The 19598-nt window shown below is 43.2% G+C and overlaps 1 protein-coding gene across 11 annotated transcripts in view; it reads right to left on the bottom strand.

Moving 5' to 3' along the window:
* EPHA5 (EPH receptor A5) overlaps positions 1 to 19598 on the bottom strand; it is a 194426-nt gene that overhangs the window by 8993 nt on the left and 165835 nt on the right. For 10 of the 11 annotated variants that reach the window (XM_039710394.1, XM_039710387.1, XM_039710392.1 and 7 more), the window contains 8 exons: positions 19126 to 19193; positions 17633 to 17758; positions 16422 to 16607; positions 12816 to 12877; positions 11817 to 12026; positions 9879 to 10028; positions 5208 to 5401; positions 2094 to 2249 (listed from right to left, as the gene is read on the bottom strand). In XM_039710394.1, the coding sequence (XP_039566328.1) occupies positions 2094 to 2249; positions 5208 to 5401; positions 9879 to 10028; positions 11817 to 12026; positions 12816 to 12877; positions 16422 to 16607; positions 17633 to 17758; positions 19126 to 19193 (1152 nt within the window). Of the gene's footprint in view, positions 1 to 2089; positions 2250 to 5207; positions 5402 to 9878; positions 10029 to 11816; positions 12027 to 12815; positions 12878 to 16421; positions 16608 to 17632; positions 17759 to 19125; positions 19194 to 19598 lie in introns of those variants that run through there. The other variant, XM_039710396.1, reaches the window with a different exon arrangement.

Raw genomic sequence — 19598 nt, 5'->3', positions numbered from 1 at the left:
TGGCAGCTATAATTTTATTTAAAGCCTTTCAAACAAACTCACCTTTCTGGCTAGAACTATTCAGGTAATTGGTTTATTGGTTCATTGCCAATTGGAAAAAACATTTTAAAGCACTTTTGGATCACCTGAAAAGATTTTGGGGGACTTTTTTAAAATTTCTGGAATACCGAAGAGTAAACATAGGGAAACAGTTAAATTTTAAAGTCAAATTATCTTACTTCATTTACTTCAGAGAATCTTACTTCATAATCTGAAATGCTGCACTTCAGGAAATTTGGAGGTTAGGAATACTTTTAGCAGCATGGGATGCCAAGACAGCGTAGAAGGGATAGCAAGATTGTTTAAAGTTATACAAGTAAGTAAACATCTAATTTGCAATTGAAAACACCCACTAATTTGGGTTTCAAGTCAACATTTTCTGTGACCCAAACAAAAGCATTTTACTTCTGAGCATTTCATGTAGAGCTCTTGAAACTGCAGAAAATTGTGAAGAGGAACAAGGGAGAAGCCTAATTTTCTTCTTCGACTTGACTAATTAAGCCAAACAGCAATAAATCTGTGATGGATTTTAGACAACCTGCATTTTTCTACCAGAAGTTGCTCTGGTTATCAAATTGGGGTGGTACTGTGGAGGGGAATGCTCCAGTGTTTTCCTTTCCTCAAAAATTACTGCTTCCTCCTATCCCCCTTCTTCCTGCTCAGCCTCTGGCTAGCTATTTCTGCCATGTGGACTCTTGACCAGCCTGGGGATGGATGTCCTTGGTCCATGTTTGTAGATCATCAGTGTAAACTGTGGAGTCCTCAAAAGCCCAAGTAAAGTGACACATAATTGCAGGAAAAGACTGGGAAACAACATGTAAGGGTCTCAGGAGCTGAAAAGAGGATCCAGGTAAGAATCCATGCACCCTGATTTCCCAGACACTTGCTGGAGAGGACTTCTTCCCTAGCTCAGGGTTTTCATGTGAATGGCTGAAAAAGACTGGATGAGTCCAGGTGTAAGGGGCAAATATTGATGGTGTGAGTGGAGGAAGTGAAATCAGAGTGAGAGCAGATAGGCTCCTGCACTCCCTCTGTGTATGTAATGGAAAACTGAACTCCATGGAGATGTCACTGACCTGCATCACACTCCTGTGCTCTGTGGTGAGCTCCACAGAAACTCTGTGGCAGACAGGAGGAAATGCTGCAGCTCTGTGGGGTAGGGGGATTTTTCCTGGTTTATTCTTAACCCTCAGAAGCAATTCTGTATGTGCAGTGGCAGTCTGCATGTGGTCAGAGGAGACACAACCTTCTCCAAAGCAGCACAGGACAATTCTTCCCATTCTGCCTTAATGCCTGCAGTAAGCTAAGCTCGAATTAACCCAGCTAGAAAGGCAGGCTTTGAGGGGAGTTTGAGACAGCACAGGCAGCAGCAGGAAAATACTGACACACAAGCAAGGCAGGCAATTAAAGGTGCAGCATAGCAAATTAGCAGCCCTGAGGCATTTACCAAGTCATTTGAAAGCTGTTGCCTCAACTGCAGTCACACCCACGTGCAAAGGCCACGGGCACATCCAGAAGAAAGGGTCTGGTTCAGGAAGCCTGTCCTCTAGAGCTGCGGGCTGCTGATGCTCTTGCACTGGCATCAGCTCTTACCTATTTCTGCTTATGCTGAGTACCATTTCCACACCTTACTGGGCTTCACTGTTCACTTGATCAGCCATGAAGCCAGCTCATCTGCTGTGAAGCCAGGATGTCTCAGCAGGGACCTATACATTTACTAGTAGGGCAGAGGGTTTATTTTGTTGGTAATCCCAAATAATCAACTCCTAGTGTGTCAAGAGGATGGCCTGGCAATTACAGAAACTCATGCATTAATTTCTGTGAGTAAAGGAGACAAAATACTGGCTGCCAACATAGTAATTGTAAATTTTAGTCTTGCCTGCACTTGTTATCAATAGAGGTGCTGTAAGGGAAACTGCTGACTGCAAACACAGGATAATGTTTTCTCTTTCTGCAGCCTCATCCTTACATATTCTTGAATGATTTGTCTTTCTCCTCCCTTCTCCCGTTGCAATTCCAAGAAATGAGGTGAAAATGATCTGGACACTACTCACTCTAGGGTCACCTGAGCCACTGCATCCATTGAACTGTATCCATTCTCCATGAAGATCTCTGTGTATCGGCCCATTTTGATGGCTTCCAGCCACTCACCCACGGACCTGTAGGCACCACTCCCAACTGGACTGTGCTCTACCAACAGATTTGACACTCTAAAGGTAAGCAAAAACAAAGAAGCAAATAGAATCAGTATTCAGAGATACACAACGTGACTCAAGTTGCTTGCATTTTTTTATGGTAAAGATGATTCTTCTGTTCCATTTTCAGTGATTGCTGCAGCCTAAATCCTCCCAGCAGGCTTAATATGCAATGTATCAAACACAGCACTTCACCTGCAACCTCACCCATTCTTGAGGTAGCTCCTTCCATTTCCAGTCCTCACCACAAGCAGAACGAGGAGGAGAGGAGTGGCATCCATCCCAGTTACCTCCTGGCCCCAAGTAGGCTCCCCCAGTCACTCCTAATTCAAAGTCTTCGCTTTGATGACTCCTGCTTTGCTATTTTCTTCCACCTTTAAAGCTCATAATTAACTTAAGGCAGCGCAGAGCCTGGAAGCTGAAACCCAAATTACATTTCCCAGCAGCGGCCATCAATGGCAGGCAGCTGTTGCCAGCCCAGGGAGCATTAAACAGTCCAAGAGCTGCTCCTGCACAGTCATGGGGGAGTTTCGGATGCCGACAGCATCCAAGGAGCCTGCAGAGAGCAGCAATGCTCCAGCCACGCTCCAGCCCTGCAAAAGAGGCACACTCCTGCTCCCACACCCTCACTCCAGAGCCTGCCAGGCAATTGCTCCCCGCTCAGCTATGCCACGCACGGAGGAAGCAATTCAGGCAAATAATAACCCTTCACCACAGCTGGAGCACTGATACAGTACCTGGCACAAGCAGGGTCCACCACCCCACTAATGATGTGCAGAGAGCAATGAGGGCCTGTCCAAGGTCAGCCAGGAAAGAAACCAGATCTGTTCCCTTCTTTGTAAAAGGGGACACACAGCTAACACAAGCCCTCTACAAAGATTTTTACCCACAGGTAAAAAAACACCACATTTTCCAGGTCAGCCTCTGACGGTGGCTATTACACTTAAAAGACTTTCAACTGGAAGGAGAGCTGGGATATTATATTATTATAGCACTTCAGGAATCTTCATATATTTTATGAGCACATTAGTATTATTTGTTTATTTAATAGCAATGCTGAAGGGTCTAATAAAATGTGAATACTTGCAGTACCAAGAACATAATGGCTTCCCATAACATTTTATACACATGAGAAATTCAAAACTCCTAAGTAATCATAATGAGAAGTGGATTTTCATCACTAATGTCAGAAGGTACCTAGTGATATCATAGCGCGCGCTGTAATGTAGAGAGTGACTTCCTCCCTTATTTGCATTAATGAGAATTTCCATAAAAAACACATTACATATATAAAAAAAAATCCTTTACAGCTGCTCTATATTGAAATTATGATTCATTTGGAATTACTATGGTCTGGGAACAGCAATCTATGAGAATAGAAACACCCCCACAGCCTGACTGCTCAGGTGTTTCATCCGTATCAAAAATATCCACAGCAGCTCTGAAAAGGAGAGGTTTGGAATTGCATGGACCTATTCATGGAATAAAACATCAGCAAAGTGCTTAGCAGCTCAAGGAAATGGTTTCCTGCCTATTTTCCTCATCTGGCATAACAGTTTGGTATAAAAGAGTGCAGGAAACACCATGTAACAGGCCTGGAAAATAACTGTTCTGAGTTGAAAATAAAAGAGAAACCTCACATATTTTATGCTGTCATAAACCTTTTCCTGCAGGTTTGCTGGCACTGACGTTACATCTAATTGCTAATAAGAATAATTTCTTCTTCAGATGGTAAATGGTACATGTAAAATAGCCTGAGGAACCAGATCTAGCTTGTATTTAAAAATTAACAAATATTTCATGTTCTTCTCTTTCAGTGCATGAAATACCATGCACAGGGACATGCCACCAGAGGGATGCCCAGATGCAGCACGTGAGATGTGCCACATGCAGCTGTGCAAGGCTCACTTGGAAGGTGTGGGGACAAAAGACTACAAGCTCACAGCAGTGTATCTCGTTTGGCCCATACCACCAGTCTAACCTAATCTTATCACCCTCATTCCTGTTTAAAGAAAACAACATATCCTTTTTTTGTCCCTCCTCTGAGGCCAAACTTTTCTGAAGGGCCTTTTCCATGGCTAATCTAGGGAACTCCACTGCCATCAGCAAAACAGCAATAATATACATATAACATATATAATATATATATATGTACATACACACACACACACATATATATATATAACTTCTTTATGACCTTGCAAGGGACTGCGTGATCAGCAACACTGATGACTCAGAAGTAAATGCGTGGTTACAGTGAAAATAGAAAAAGCCTCACCAAGACTATTTAGCTCCTTCTCCCAAGTGCAGCTTTATTTCTTGATTGTGTTTACTTTACTTGTAGCTGTGTAGCTATTCAGATTCATGTTTAAATACAAACTGTCTGTTCTATTCACTTCGTGTGGTTTTAGCAAAGGGTTTGTGTACAGTACTTTGGTAACCAGAGACCTCCTCTTCCAATTACCATGACTCTCATGATTTGTAGTGGTGGCTAGCATGCCTGGGAATAGTCGTGGAAGGATGTACCTGGACATCCATAAGCTTTGCACTCCCTAAGAGTTTTCCCAAGAGACACCCTTCGTTTGTATTACCAAGATAAAGTCAACAGGCAGATAATTGGAGCAGTATTTACTATCTGCCTTGTGCACTCAAGTCTTGCCTTCTCTAACCTTGCAGCACAGGTAATTTTGTCTCAGACAAAGTACTTCTGAAACTCCTGTTTCTGAAAGACAGACCACAGTAATTTTCTTTGTGGTAGCAGTGCTGCATTTGGAGTGAGTGAATTGCCCACTTGGCTGCCAACTGCAACAGAAAAAGTTGATATAAGTCAACTTCCCTGGACATAACAAAGCTGAAGGAACATTCCCCCAAGAGCATGCACTCGGGCTAAATAACCAGAGGGAATCCAGCCCTAGGGGTGGGTGTTCAGACAAGGAGCTTGCTCTGAGAAATGGTTCTGGGCCGAGTCTGTACCTGCTCGATGCATTAACCAAGGTCTTCAAGCTGCTGGGGTTACGGATGAGCTTGTCCAACATGCTGACAATTTCATCAAACTTGGGCCTGCTGTTGCGGTCTTTCTGCCAGCAGTCGAGCATTAGTTGGTAGAGAGCAGCAGGGCAGTCCATGGGACTTGGCAGGCGATAGCCTTCCTCCACGGCTTTAATCACCTACAGGACACAAAACACAAGGCTTTGCTTCCCCTCATCTTTTTCCCAAATGCAAACTGACTCTAACATAGAACTTAGGGATCAGCAATATGCTCACAAAAAATCCTGCCACCCCCCAACTCTGCACATGAGAGGCAAACTCAGTAAGCTCCTCTATCTTTCATATTTTCCATGGGATGTATTGAATAACTTTATTTTTAGTCATTGCAAAATGAATCTAGATAGCCAAGGCACTGCTGCAACCAGGGGGCCAGATTGCCTGGTTGCACTTGTTCAAAGCTCAGTTGTGGTCTCTATGTTATATACCAGGAAACTCCTGGAGCCTAGGCTAAATCAATGAAAAAGAGCCTACAGGGCTTTCTGGCATCTTCTTGGCGTGCAGTGATTTTGTTTATTCAGATGTTGGCTTCTTTTTAAATGAAAAGGCATGTGCTAGACCACAAATTTGTATTACAGTAATAAAAGTCTGACTGTATTTCAAAAGAGACTTTGAATGCTAATTGATGGATGGATTGGAGGCAGAGGCAGAACAACCATCTCATATATCATTCAATACTGTCTGGGTCTAGTAGTTTCTTAGTGTGGCCACATTTCTGCCAGGAATTTAAAATGTCAGCCCAAGAGTATGTAAATTAAAACCAGGGGAGTTGTTGCACTGATTTAAAATACAAACCATCTATGGTTTTATATCTAAAACAAGTGATAAGCATGTGTGTTGCTTGCCCTCTTGAAAGGCATAAAATGAATAAATGAGGGCAGAATTGAAGAACTTGTTTTACCCAGTTTGAGGCAGATCTGTGGCAGGGCTTTAAGCTCAGCAGTTCCCATTTTGAACCATTACAATTTTCAGGAGAATGCAGGTCTTGTTTCAAGCCACAAGGCTCTGTGTCTGAGCCAAGAGAGTCATGCAGCCCATCTTCACACCCTCCACTCCCAAGATTCCTTGATGAAAAGGAGTTGGAAGCAGATATTTGCTATGACCACGTGAAAACCACATGTGCTTCACTGTCCATTCCAAACACTACCTTAAATGCCGTTCACTCATTTCAAAATTTGAAAACATCCTGTGTTGAAAAAGAAGGCTCTGTGATTGGCATGGAAGTTGTCTTGCTCTTCACTGGCTAGATGGGTAGTACAGAATGAACTGTGTCAGGCTAGCACTGCATTTCAGAAGGCTTCAGAATTCAAAAAAGATTGTTTTTAAATTGTCCTCCATCACAGAGCTTTTTGCTAAGTGTAAGAGTTGCAGGAATGAGCCAGGCTGACTGAGCAGCAGTAGTGGGAACCTCAAACTCTCTGAGGATGTACATAGCAGAGAAGCAGTTAGGTGAGGCTTCACCATCTCCAAGGTAAAAAGCACAGCAGAAAATCTGGACATGTGCAGTCCTTTTGTGCCCATCTGAGATTTCCTCTTTCAGTGGAGCAGTTGCACCACTCTCCACCCAACCTGCACTTGCAAGGAGATTTCTTCTATGGCCTGGCTGTTGCTCCCAGCTCCACCACACTGTGCTATTTATACCCTCTGTTCTTCACACCATGCTTTTCAGCTGGTCCCTGATTCCAAATTTGCAGCTGCCCTATAAAGAAAAAGCTTCAGTGTGGCACAGCCATGAAAATGTGATTTGCTGTGTCCACGTCTGTATTTATAACAATAATGGGTCATCCTCCAACTGTAGCAGAAAGAAAATAGTAGCAAGACAAGGAGCAGACCATCTGGCACCACATCAGAATATCTGAACTATATCTGCAGTGGGGTTATGCGTGCTGGATATTCCTGGCAGTAACATCACAATCAATAGCGTTAACTCAATTTACAGGATGTCATCCGTCCTGGTGATACAATGTAAATGGTCTCAAAATGCTCCAAGAAGCTAGGATGCTGAAATACACTCTTGCATCTGAAGGTGCCTTCAGGCGTCTAGCAGTAAGAGGAGCAAAAAAAACCCCGAAACAACAAAAACTGAGTCACTTGCAGCCAGCACAGTGATTAGAAAATAAGAAAATGGGACATTTGCTGCTCCATTCATTGGTGTGCTTACTGCTTTGTAAGACTTGCAGATTTAGAATTTGCACCTAAGTAGGCACTTTTGTCTCTCTTTCTCCTCTGCACGAGCACTATTCAGACTGGGGAAACTGGATGTTTAGGAGAGGACAATTTGGGATGGTCTATTCCAGTAAACCAAAGCAACACTCAGTGGTGTTTTCATAGATTCACCAGCCTGAACACTAAAAATCAACCACCATGATTATTTAGCTTATCGACCTGTGCAACACAGGCCACCATATTCCTCTCAATAATTCCTGCATCAAAGCCTTATCTTGTGGTCAAGCCAAAGCATATTTTTAGAGGGCCATCCAGAAACCAGCATGACTTTAAAATGTGATTTATAGCCTTAAAACATTTTCTGCTCTATTGCACTTCACTTCCTTTAAAGCAAGCTATCTGTAACAGGGTGAGAATAATTTTGCTCATCATCAGCTGTGTTTGAAAATGATGTGCTTTAATTACAAGCCATACAATAAGAAACTCTTGTGCAACAGAGTCCAAAATATATGTGACCCCTTTTTTCTCTGCACAAGAGCCAATGCTGTATCTAACACCACTGACTCTTCTGTCAACACAAGCAGAGGAGGAAAGAAGAGGAGGCCTTCAGGAGCTGAAGGAGGAAGAATTGCATGAGAAATATGCCACAGCACTGAATTAAGTTCCTATGCCACCACCATCCAGGCACTTAACATCTGCACAAAGGGCAGAGGCAAGTAACACAGAGGTTACACAAGCAAAGCCTAAGCAGGAACTGATGCTCATAAACATCGCAGAAGTCCTTTGTTTTCTGCTTTCACTCCAGGTAAGTCTGTGCCCCACAGAACATGGAAGCATTTGGGCTTTTTTGGAGCAGTTCTGTAAAGTGTGGATGCTCATAACGTTATGATTCAGACAAGGGACTCCCCTGGCCACAGACCATTACCTCACTGGCACCAGCCTCAATCTTAGCCTGGCATTTACTGAACAACATCTGTGCTATGCCAGTACATCAGCATTAAAGATAGTTACAGTGCTCAGTGTGAACGAAAAAGCTTGGCTCTCAACTGCTGCCTTCTCTGCACAGACTATGGAAGCAAGTTCCTGTATTTGATTAAGATAAATCCCTGTGTAGGTACATGCTGCTTTACTGAACTTCCTGCAAATGTGACAGCCTCAGCAATGCAGGAGCAGTGGGGCATTCATGCCAAACAGTGTGCTCAGGTCCCTGGCAGGAAGCATGGCGTGACCATCTCAAAGGTACCACTCGTTTCCATGCCTGGACTCAAAGTGAGATGAGACAGCAGCTCAGCATGACAGGTAGTAACATCCACTGATGGCAAAGGCTCCTAACAAAACTCAGGGAGGGCAGAATGCTCAGCCAGAGCCCTTGCTGCCAGTGAAACGGAAGAAAATTGCTGGAATAGGAACACTGCTCAAAAAAGCAGAAAGGATGAAACACCAAGTATTGTGACCAGAGGAAATCCATCCAGCAGCGTGATCTCCACAGGTAGCAGGGCTGCCCCACATGCCCCATTGGTGAATCTGACCTCATTCTGGCATTCTCAGAGACCTTTGCAAACCATAGTTCTCAGATATATGAAGAGAAAGGAGGGACCTAGAAAATCTGGCTACTCCAGGCTTAAATTTATTTAGCCTTAGACAAGGATAGGTGTTGATGGTGAGCTCAGGGTAGAATGCAGCCCTGCAGTAGGATCAAAAGATCCATAGCCAGGCTGGGATTGGAGCTGCAGTCAGGTGGGAGAGAGTATTCCCAGGCATCTCACTGTTTGGAGATGCTTCAGAGGGTGGCCTCGAGGTCAGAGACTCAAGGGGGCACTGGAACCCAGGAGCAAGGGGACACAACTCAAAGGGTACTGTACAAACAAATGAGAGCTTGTGCAAGCACAGACTTACAAGATGTTCACAACTGGAGAAAAACTATTCTCTTGAGATCAGCAGACAAGAACAACCAAAACTCTTGGAACTCTGTGGACTGCTGCCACTAGATCAAATCACACAGCTTTTCTGCCAGGAAACAAAGCCCTCACCACGACTCTCTTGAGTTTCTGCTTTACGTGGCTGCAGGGGTTTGAAAACACAACTGAAAGGCTGCCAGTTTATCAGCATCTATCCCCTGGCAGGCCTTTGTCATTAAGCAGAGGAGGGACAGGCTCCAGCTCTAACAGCATTAGTGAAGCTCCAGCGGTCTGCTGGGGGAAGCAGGTTTGCCTCCATGCAGACACATTTCACATTTCCCTCTGTGCACAGCCTGTTCTGGGTTGCTGAAAAAGAAAGAGCATCAAAGGGGAGGATCATTTCTGTCTGGCATGGGGCAGCAAAGCCATTTTTACAGCAGCTCTCCTCCTCTATTCCCCATTCTGCCTCTCTGATAGCAGAATGAATGCTGAGCCCTCCAAGTCCCATCACACAGCAGCTCTGGCACGTGCTTACATCTTGGTTTGTCATTTCCCAGTAGGGCCGCTCGCCGTAGGACATCACCTCCCACATCACAATGCCGTAGCTCCAGACGTCGCTGGCAGATGTGAATTTGCGGAAGGCGATCGCTTCAGGCGCTGTCCATCGAATGGGGATCTTCCCTCCCTAAATGGAAAAGAAATGGAGAAAAACCCCAAAAAATAGATTGCAGAGGAGGGCAGAGAACATGTGAAAAAAGTCGAAACAGCTCTTCTCAGAGCACCAAGGGATGTTATTTTCTCTCTGGAAAGAGACATCGAATTTTAAAGTAAATCTGTTTGACAGCATGGGGCCCCTTTCCACATTATCTCAGCCCATAAGCATTTGTAGGCTGCCTACTAATTGGCTGTCCTGAAGGTTTGTTGTTTGAATGTTGTTTGAATGCTGGGACATGTATAGGATCAACATCTCAATTATGTTGCATGGGCTGGTAAGGGAATACAGTTCCTCCATTTCTGAGAGCGAGCGGGGGAGGAACAGACAGTTCTGAGGCTGAGGAAGACTTTGATCTAACGAGGGCTTCATGCAAATTGCTGCGGAAGTAATTCCCTTTTTTTTCTTTTTTCTTTTTTTTAATGCAGTCCTGGTCCTGCAGAGAGATCTGTGTAGCAGGCACAGAAATCTGTGTGCGCAAAGACCAGCCAGCTTAGCCTCTGCTGTGGGACTCAAAATGATGCCACAGCTGTCAAATGTGCTTTGCTGTTTCCTTTTCTCCTTTCTATCATTTTAGAAATCAAACTTCAGATCAGCTCTGAGAAGGGAAAGGGGAGGGAAAGGAGAGTCTGGATTAAGGAATACTTTTCTCATTGGATTTAAAGAGCTGTCTCTCTTGATTTATATAAAAAAATATTTTTCTGTGAAGTCCCTTCCTCTACGTGTTGAGCTAAATATTGGAAGGTTTCCCTGAATGCCCCCTAACAGTGTTTGTTATTGGAAAAAGACAAGACTTGGAACACATTTTCAAAGCAACTTTTAAAAAGTCTCTTCTTCCCATAATTACTTATTCACAAGCTCAGCAGCGCATGCCTTAAGTGAAGGGCCAGATTCTCAGCAGTGCCAATTAGCACATGGCAGCACAGGGGAGCCACAGCAGGGCTGGCCAAGAGCCCTTCAGCCTGCAGGGAAGTGCCAGTCCAGCTGTGCACTGAGTCCCATCACGGGGCCATGACTGACAAAAGCTGAAAGGCCTTTCCAAAATGTCCACAGGAACAGGGAACATGACACAGGACAGCTCCCACCACCCACAAAACAATACCCTTGGAAAAACACAGTAATAAGACATGCCCAAGGTGTGCCAATCACTGTCATTAATATTGGAGGCTCTCTCCAAGCCTGTGCTGTTAAAGGTGGGTCTTGCCCAGCCCCTCTCTCCAGTGCCAGTGCCATGTGAGCAGAGCAGGGGCAGAGCACTGAGGATGGAAAAGCTCTTTCTTGGGTTGGGAGAAATCACTCTCAACTGGGTAATGCTGAAGGCAATGTGCATTATTTACAGTGGGCATTTGTTACATGCTTAACAATGTTTTAAAAGGGTCAAATTGTTCAGAAGACCGTGGCTTACGTCTCAGGATGGGTGTCTGAGCAAAGCAATTGCTCTTTCTTCCCTTTGGTATTCACCAAAGTGGACAGAGTAGAGTTTAGAATCATGGCAATTTTGCAATGTTTGCCATTTGACTCGTGTACTCAAACTTCAGTTATTAGTTAAGCTCTGTGTTATTTGGACGTCTCCAGCATAAATTAAAGGCATTTGCAAAACTAATCTGGTGACAATTAACTGTTATCACCTGATCTAACCCTCTTGCACAGTTTAGAGGCTCTGGATTCATAGAAACTCTTGGCTAGAGAGCCTGAACACCAAAATGTAGCAAGAAATACATTTCTCTTGAGCTCAATCAGCTTGACATCCCCATAACTGACCCTGGTTGTGTACGCTGCTTCAGGGTCATCTTCTAGGACTCTGGAGAGGCCAAAGTCTGACACCTTGCAGACCAAGTTGCTGTTGATCAGGATGTTCCTGGCGGCCAGATCTCTGTGCACATAACCCATGTCAGACAGGTACTTCATTCCTGAGGCGATGCCTCGCAGCATCCCAACCAGCTGGATGACGGTGAACTGCCCATCATTCTTCTGCAAAAGGAAGGAGACTTTTGATGAGTTGAGAGCCTCTGCACCCTCAGCATTGTGTGTGCATGAATAAAAATGCCAAGGCAAGTCTCCAAGGAAGGAAACCAGGAAAATTAATAATTCATTACTCTCATGCTCTGACCATGAAGCTTTTCTAAGTTTCACTGTTTAGATTAAGATCTCTAGAGACAAAGCTAAGGAAATGTAGTTCTTTTAACTTGAGATCAAGGAACGAGCTGCATCTACTGGTGACTGATAGAGAAACTGTGACTGGAGCGAACACATGTGTATAAGGTGTATAAGGGCACCAGGCTGGGCTGTTTCTCAGTCAGGCAACTGAATGGCACCAAGGTGCATGGAAATCCTACCTGTCTATGAACACCTGAGGGGGTAGGGGCTCTTTCCCATGTTGCCACATTGCATTTCTAACCACTTCCCTCACTCTCCCTTCTCTAGCTTTTACATTTAATGGAAAAACTGACAAGTCTGGGGTTTGCTATGCTGGAGTATGGGTCTGCTCCTGAACCACACCACATTTTGCAGGCTAAGCCAATACTTTCCACTGCCTTCTAAAAGAAATGTAATATCCTTCAATTTATTCTTTCCTGTTTCTATCATTGCATGCCCCAGGTCCTTCATGATGCTATGTAAATGCAGATCAAAGAGACAACTGAGCTACTCCTGCCTCTGGACAGCACCAACACCCAGAAAACATTTTTATTTGCCTTAACCATCTACAAAGAACCCAAACTAAGTCCCCAGGTCCCCCTGGAAAAGGGATCTAAGTAATACCTTTAAAAATGTATCCAGAGAGCCATTCTCCATGTATTCAGTCACTATCATTACTGGTTTGCCTAGAATAAAAAAAGTGCATGAGTTTGTTAGGAATTTATCTAAAACACATGAGCAATAAAAAAGTCTTTTAATAGTGTCTCTGCATCTGGATATACAGCCATGCAACAGTAAATCTACACCCAGACACTGCTGTCCCAGCAGGATGACAAGAGCTGTTCCCAGAATATACAGAGAAGTAGGGAGATTGAGGAGGAAGGGATGAAAAACAATTGCCACATTATGGGTGGGGTGCCAAGCCCTAGACTCTTTAGATGATGATAGAGAAGGACATTGCAAGCTAAACCCAGGCAGCCTTTTTATTGCCTCCACCAACAAGCTGAAATCTTGCAGAGGCCAAACTGCACACAGCAAAGTCTTCAGACCCTCCCCTCAAGCCTCAACCTGTTACCCTGAAGTAACAACAGGAGCCCAACAAGAGCAACAAGGATGATGTGAAGCTTGGGCTTGGTAGTCACCAAAACTGAGACTAGGAAAGGATGGGATTGCATTCCTTGTAATTCAAGTCATTCCATGTGACTACCCTTGTAAACACATCTGGAAGTAAGAGAAGGAATATTTGCACTGCAGAACAAAAGCTCATTAAGTGTGGAATGAGTGCAAGTGGAAATCAAAGTAAAAGTTCTTAACAAAAGACCTGGTGTCCTATTGTTGACAGGAATAATAATGTTTTTCCAAATCTGTTTGATTAATTTTCATGCCCGAGTCATTTTAATGGTAATTATATATAGTTTTTGCTCAGTTTTTAAATCTAATTTCTCGCTAGCTTGCCACAATGGCATAGCAATAATTAATGTGGTGTGCTCCAGCCCTTGTAAATTCAATGAAATCTTATAAGAACATGTAAATTATTTTTTATTTAAATCAATTTCCATTAGCTAGCACAAAGCACAGACAAAAGAGAAGCTGTCAGTTATTTGTAAAGTGCATTATAAATGTCTTTTATAGAAACGATCAACGAGAACTGCTGTGTGTCATAACATGCACATGAAGGTAAATACTAAAAATCAGTGCATGTCCTACCTTTTGGATAGATCTTAATTTTCCCGTTTTTGATTTCCTTAACTATTTTGTCTAATTTACTGCTTAATTATGTACATAACAAAGGTAATTGTGAACTTGTCAATCAAAGTTCTCATTGTTGTGCAAACATTACCTTTGCAGCACGAAGGACCTGTGCTGCTTCAATTCTTTTACGTTACTCTCAAAGCTGTTGCCCAAGCTTGAAACTTGCCCAAAATATTACTTTTGATATGAGAAATGCACCTTGGGACCATGAAAAATATTGCTGAATCCCAAATGAAAGGTGGGCCCCACCTTTAAGGATGATGGCCATCTGTCTACACACAGCACGGGCTGAACGTAGGAGGGAGGAGAGATCTCAGGGGCCATGGCTACTGGATGGCAAACATGCCAGTGGCTTTGCAGGGAAGAAAACTCCAGGGATATCTCAAACGTTAATGTTTTGTTTTTAAAAACTAAACACCCAACAGTAGCATGGGGTCCTTTATCTCTGACACTGCAAGGCAGTGTTGCAGTGAGAATGGTGCCTTGTTATGCCACTACCCTGGGGGACCTCCTCCAGACTCCTGCCTTTGGATGCCATCAGAGAAAAAAACCAGTAAGATTTCTGGCACTTATGTTTCATTATCTGACTGCTGCAGGTTGGCAGCAATCACGGAATAAATTAACCCCATCTCCAAGAGCATGGAAATAAGGACACAAATAGATAACTTTCAACAAAGTAAATTAAAAGTAAACATCAGACTTTCCAAAGTGCTGGGCTGATTCTCTGTGTCACCAGGGCTTCCTCCTGCTGTCAGTACATGGTCATAAAATATATGTGGATGGCACTCATGTCAGTGGTGTGCACATTGCATCAGTGCAACCAAATGGGATGCAAATGAAAACTGTCACTACCTTTCTAAAGCAGAAATAGCAAAGGGTTTGTCTGCAAGAGGACAATGAACATGATTAGTCCAAATTAACTAAGGTGTGCATTTGAACTATATTAGTTAAATACAATGACATTCTCATTCAGAATTAAAAATGGCCTAATTTGATTTAACCTAATTTACTTCCCAGGTAAATCATGATGCAGCAAAGACATTTTTACCCTAAAGATCTGATTCTGCAAAAGGCCAATGACCGAGATAATGAAGGGTAAAAGAAGTCAAATACTTAGAGATTCATAAAAGTTGTTTTGGTCCATGTAAAAGAAAAGGAAAAACCTATGAAGATGCTACAGATGTCTGCTGGAAAAAAAAACTGAGTACAGTAAACAAATATTTACTGAACTAATAAGAAGCTCTGGGTGCATACTAAATCCAAACTCTAGTTGCTCCAAGACCAATTTAGGAGCAGGGCTCCCTGTGTTTCCACAGCTTTCAGAGCAGACAGCTACTTTATATAAAGCCAGCTTGCTAGAGAGGAACATTCTCACTAAAAGTGGAATTTCCAACCATCCCCTGAGGCCCCAGCAGCCAGAAGGACTCAGGCCAATGCCAGTAGCAGCTTTAATGGATGTATAATCATCACTCGCTCCCAGCCCAATATTCCATGTTCCTGAAGGGCTAGAAATTGGAGCTCTTACACAGGGTGTCCCTGAGAGATTTTGGTATTTATTAAAATTTTGGGAGAAATCCATTTTGGTTATTTTTTTCTTAAAAGTTTTAGGAAATGCAATTTCAAGGTAAAATGCAAGAAAAGGCTGTTGATTACAAAACAGCATTGATTTTGTGGAGATTACAAGGACAAAAAGCTGGAGCCTCTGTACCTTCTCTATTGCAGCTCTGAAAAAAACTGATACCGGAGACACTTCCTCTGAGGAATGACAAATTGTACTGAGAGCAGCACATGGCCCTGAATGCCACCACCTGAGCAGCAGCAGCTAAGCAAGCTCTGACATTGCCAAACATGAAGGCAAGAGGGGAGACAACCATTCACACCTGTGAGGCTGGTGCTTCTACACTTAAAACACATCTTAAAATAAAGAAGTAGTTATTTATCTTAGAATTTAGAATTAGTTAGCAAAATAATCCTTGGTGCCAATAATGCAGATCCTCCAAGGCTCTAAAATGGATGAATAACAACCACTCTACACATTTTCCACGGGCTCAGCACAGCACCAACAGTCTTGTGCTGGGCACACCTGGATGTGCCATCCCTTTCCCTGCCCTTATCTTTAGTGCATACTGTAATTTGGAGAAGAACTGGGCTGGAAAAGTTACAGAAGGCTGTTTTGCTAACTGACCAGTCAGACCTCAGTAACTCTCAATCCCTCTCATATGCCAGCACCATGGGCAACTATTATCAGGGGCATCTCTAGCAGATCCCAGAGGGAGCTTGCTTTAATTGTGGTTTTACACCTTCCTGTCATCTCCACCTACAGTCTCGTTCTTCTGCCCTGCTTCTGGAAAGCAAACTTTTTTTTGGGAAATGATGAGAAGTGCATTCAGAACAGGCATCACCTAAGTCTTTCCCCCTTAACCAACCCTCCCAACAGCCAGAGCTCACAGTAAGCAGTCCACAGCAAGTTGTACCTACTTTTTGTGACAACACCTTCCAGGTGGATGATGTTGGGGTGGTCAAACTGCCCCATGATGCTTGCTTCTCCCAAGAAATCTCTTCTCTGTTTCTCTGTGTAACCCACCTTCAGGGTTTTGATAGCCACTGGAAACTCACGCTTTCCCTGCAGCTTCAGCCTCCCACTGCAGACTTCCCCAAATTCACCTGCACAAGAAAATGAGGAAGAATGGGATCACACCACATCAAGGGAACACATGATGTGCCTGTGTCTACAGGATGCAGCACAGCCTTGGCTGATGAAAGCACAAAGGGCTGCCCTGCGTTCACGGATGCGGACTGCTGAACATCGCAGTGATGACTATCTCAAACAGCCACTGCACCACAAGCCAAGTAATTCATAAGCACAAGAAAACTTGGAGTAAAAATGTAAATTTCCTATATTTAAAGAGATATGCTTTATATTCCACTGGTTTTTTATCTAATGTAATGTTTTTGTCTACTACATGAAAGAGTCTGTCATATCCTATACCACTGTCATGTGTGGACAGCTATAAAACTCAAACCACTTGCTTCTTAAACTTCCTTTGGTAAGTTACATAAATGGAAAGCTGTCAGCTTTTCACAGTAACATATATTTTTATAGACTATAAACTCTTTGCAATTGTATTACTACCTTTCCCAAAAAGTAACCTAAATGGACTTTTTTCTGGTGAACATTAAATTCCATCCAAACCCACAATTTCAGAGGATAGAAAATACTCCTAAGGTCAGATGCAAGTCTAAACAAACAGCTTTACTGGAAATAAAATGGGAATTTCTTCTTCTAACCAAGGACGTTTAAAGCTTTGGACTTTGGCTTGTGCTTTTTTAATGTCCCAGGTGACCTCTTATTTTTAATTTTTCCTTCAAGACTGACAAGGTTGGGGGCTAAAAAGCTTAACATGGTAAAAAGAATGTGAAACTTAAGTGACTCCTTTCCCTTAGCATCCATTGAAAAAGCTCAGCTGACCATTTGAGACCATTTTCTGAAATTTTCTGAATTTTCAATTCAGCTCCTGAATTTCAAAACTGCAGACAGTGACAGGTCTGTCCCAAGCTTCAGCTGGAACATGCTCACCTTCACTTGAGGGTACCTAACAGTTCAAATATTTCATGGCCCTTCCCAGATCTCTCATGTTAAGAAAGCCAGCCCTTCATGTTGCAAAGGGTCATGGAATGCATCTCCATACCAGCTCCGATAACTCTTTCAATGGTTATGCATGAAGCTTCAATTTCCTTAGCAAACTCGTGGACAGCTTGATTAGGGTCCTCGTAGGTGTGGGGGTCCACATAGGTCCTCACTCCAGGCAGCTTAACTGCAAACACAAATTAAGCACATTCAATGGCACGTGACATCACGGAAAATGGGCATTACACACTCCTGTCCCTTGCACTCTGCTCTGCTGGAAATTTATTTCTATGGTGAAAATGAGTATCATTCTTGAAAAATGACATTTAGTTTATATGTGACATATGTGCAACTTTGGCATATTTAGAAAAGCACAACAGTGCTCAGCTGGAATGGTGTGCAGTTAAAATCCCTTTTGGTGCTGTGTAATGGGTTGGTCCAGCGTCTGGTAGAAAAGAATTCCTTTCTGGAGCTAGAGAGGGTACACCAGGAGGAAAAGTACAAATAGCAAAATGTTACAGGAGTAATTTGCAAAGCAAGCTGGATGGATGGGGGTTGATGGAGAGCTGAAATAAATTATGCCCTACCAGTCACACATCAGATAATCAATCGCCCACACTATTTCAGATGGAGTTACTGAGATTTAAAAGAACTGCATATTTGCAGCACAAAGCCTGTGGGTTGTATCAGTATAAATATAATCAATAGCAGGCTTTTTCTCCAGGACTTGAGAAGGGAAAAAGTATTTTCATTATCCATATTAGAAGTTTGTTTTGACAATCATTAAGGCTACTCACATGAAGAATTGCTCATCAGTCTAATGAGACAGCTACATTACACTGTGGCTCTTAATTGATTTGCTTCCTGCTGCCTTCATTACATAGCACTAATGGAAATTTGACTTTCACTCACAATGTGTTTGCCTTTTCCACCCCAAAAGGCACCTCACTGTTACCCATCCCCAGATCCCACAGCTCTTGATGAAGGAGGGACTGATAGAAACCACAAGATTTACTTTCTATCATCACTGCAGAGGGGTTTTCTATACAAGGGCATTAACACAACACTTCTGAAAGCTTCCTAGGTGCAGGAAATAGGTGTTATTCCTCACACCTCTGCAGAGGCATCCAAGCTGAAGAGCAGCAGTGGGCTTGGCCCTCACAGCTGCCTGGGGTGAAGCAAAGGTTTTAAACAGGTGTGTTGGACTGATGCATCCAGACCACAAAAATGTTGAGTTGCTATGTGCTGAGCAGAAACAATTAATAACATGTTGGTTCACACAGCAAAGACAGAGGAACAAACCAAAATGGCTCACTGGAATGATCTGGTGCAAACATACAGGTGAGAACAGCTCAGCACATATAAGGACTGTTCAAATCCTCAGTTCTCTGTGGGGCTTGCAGCAGGGGCAGGGGGGAACTTCTGCACAAACAATTCTATTGTGAATTACCACCAAAAGCAGATTTTTTTCCCCTTCAGAAAACCACCTCTCAGTTGAATTTCTCATTACCACAGAAAGCCAAAAACACTTATGTATGTTCACTCTTTACTCACTGTGGCCATTATGAAAATGCATCTTTTCTTCTTCTGGATCTTGCTTAGCCTTGCTATAGCCACATCGCCTGGGGAAAAATACAAAAACAAACCACAACAGAAGAGTATTTTTGTCTCTGGTATGGCAGAACTCCATTCTTTACTTTGAGTCATACAATGCACAAAAACCCAGAGCAGTGACGAACCCAACCTCTCTGGTGGCTCTATTGCTGCTGTCCCAGTTTTAGCTCATCAAACTGGTTGCAATTTCCCTAACGGGATTCAGGGCTCAAGGCCCATGGATTTTCAATTGGACTTGTGTTTCCAAATCCCACAGATGCTTCTGAAAAACTCCACTCTACCTGACATTTAATGCAGCTATTTTTAAGAAGAAAAGAAAGCGGGAACAGGAAGGACAATGAAAGGGGAATGGGATGAAACATTAGAATTGCAGAAACAAAATCTCCTGGACTGCAGAGCTTTTGCAGGCACTG

This window comes from Passer montanus, unplaced genomic scaffold, assembly GCF_014805655.1.
Source record: "Passer montanus isolate IOZ18808 unplaced genomic scaffold, ASM1480565v1 scaffold23, whole genome shotgun sequence".
Classification (NCBI taxonomy): Eukaryota; Metazoa; Chordata; class Aves; order Passeriformes; family Passeridae; genus Passer; species Passer montanus.
This window is presented reverse-complemented; position numbering and strand designations above follow the sequence as displayed.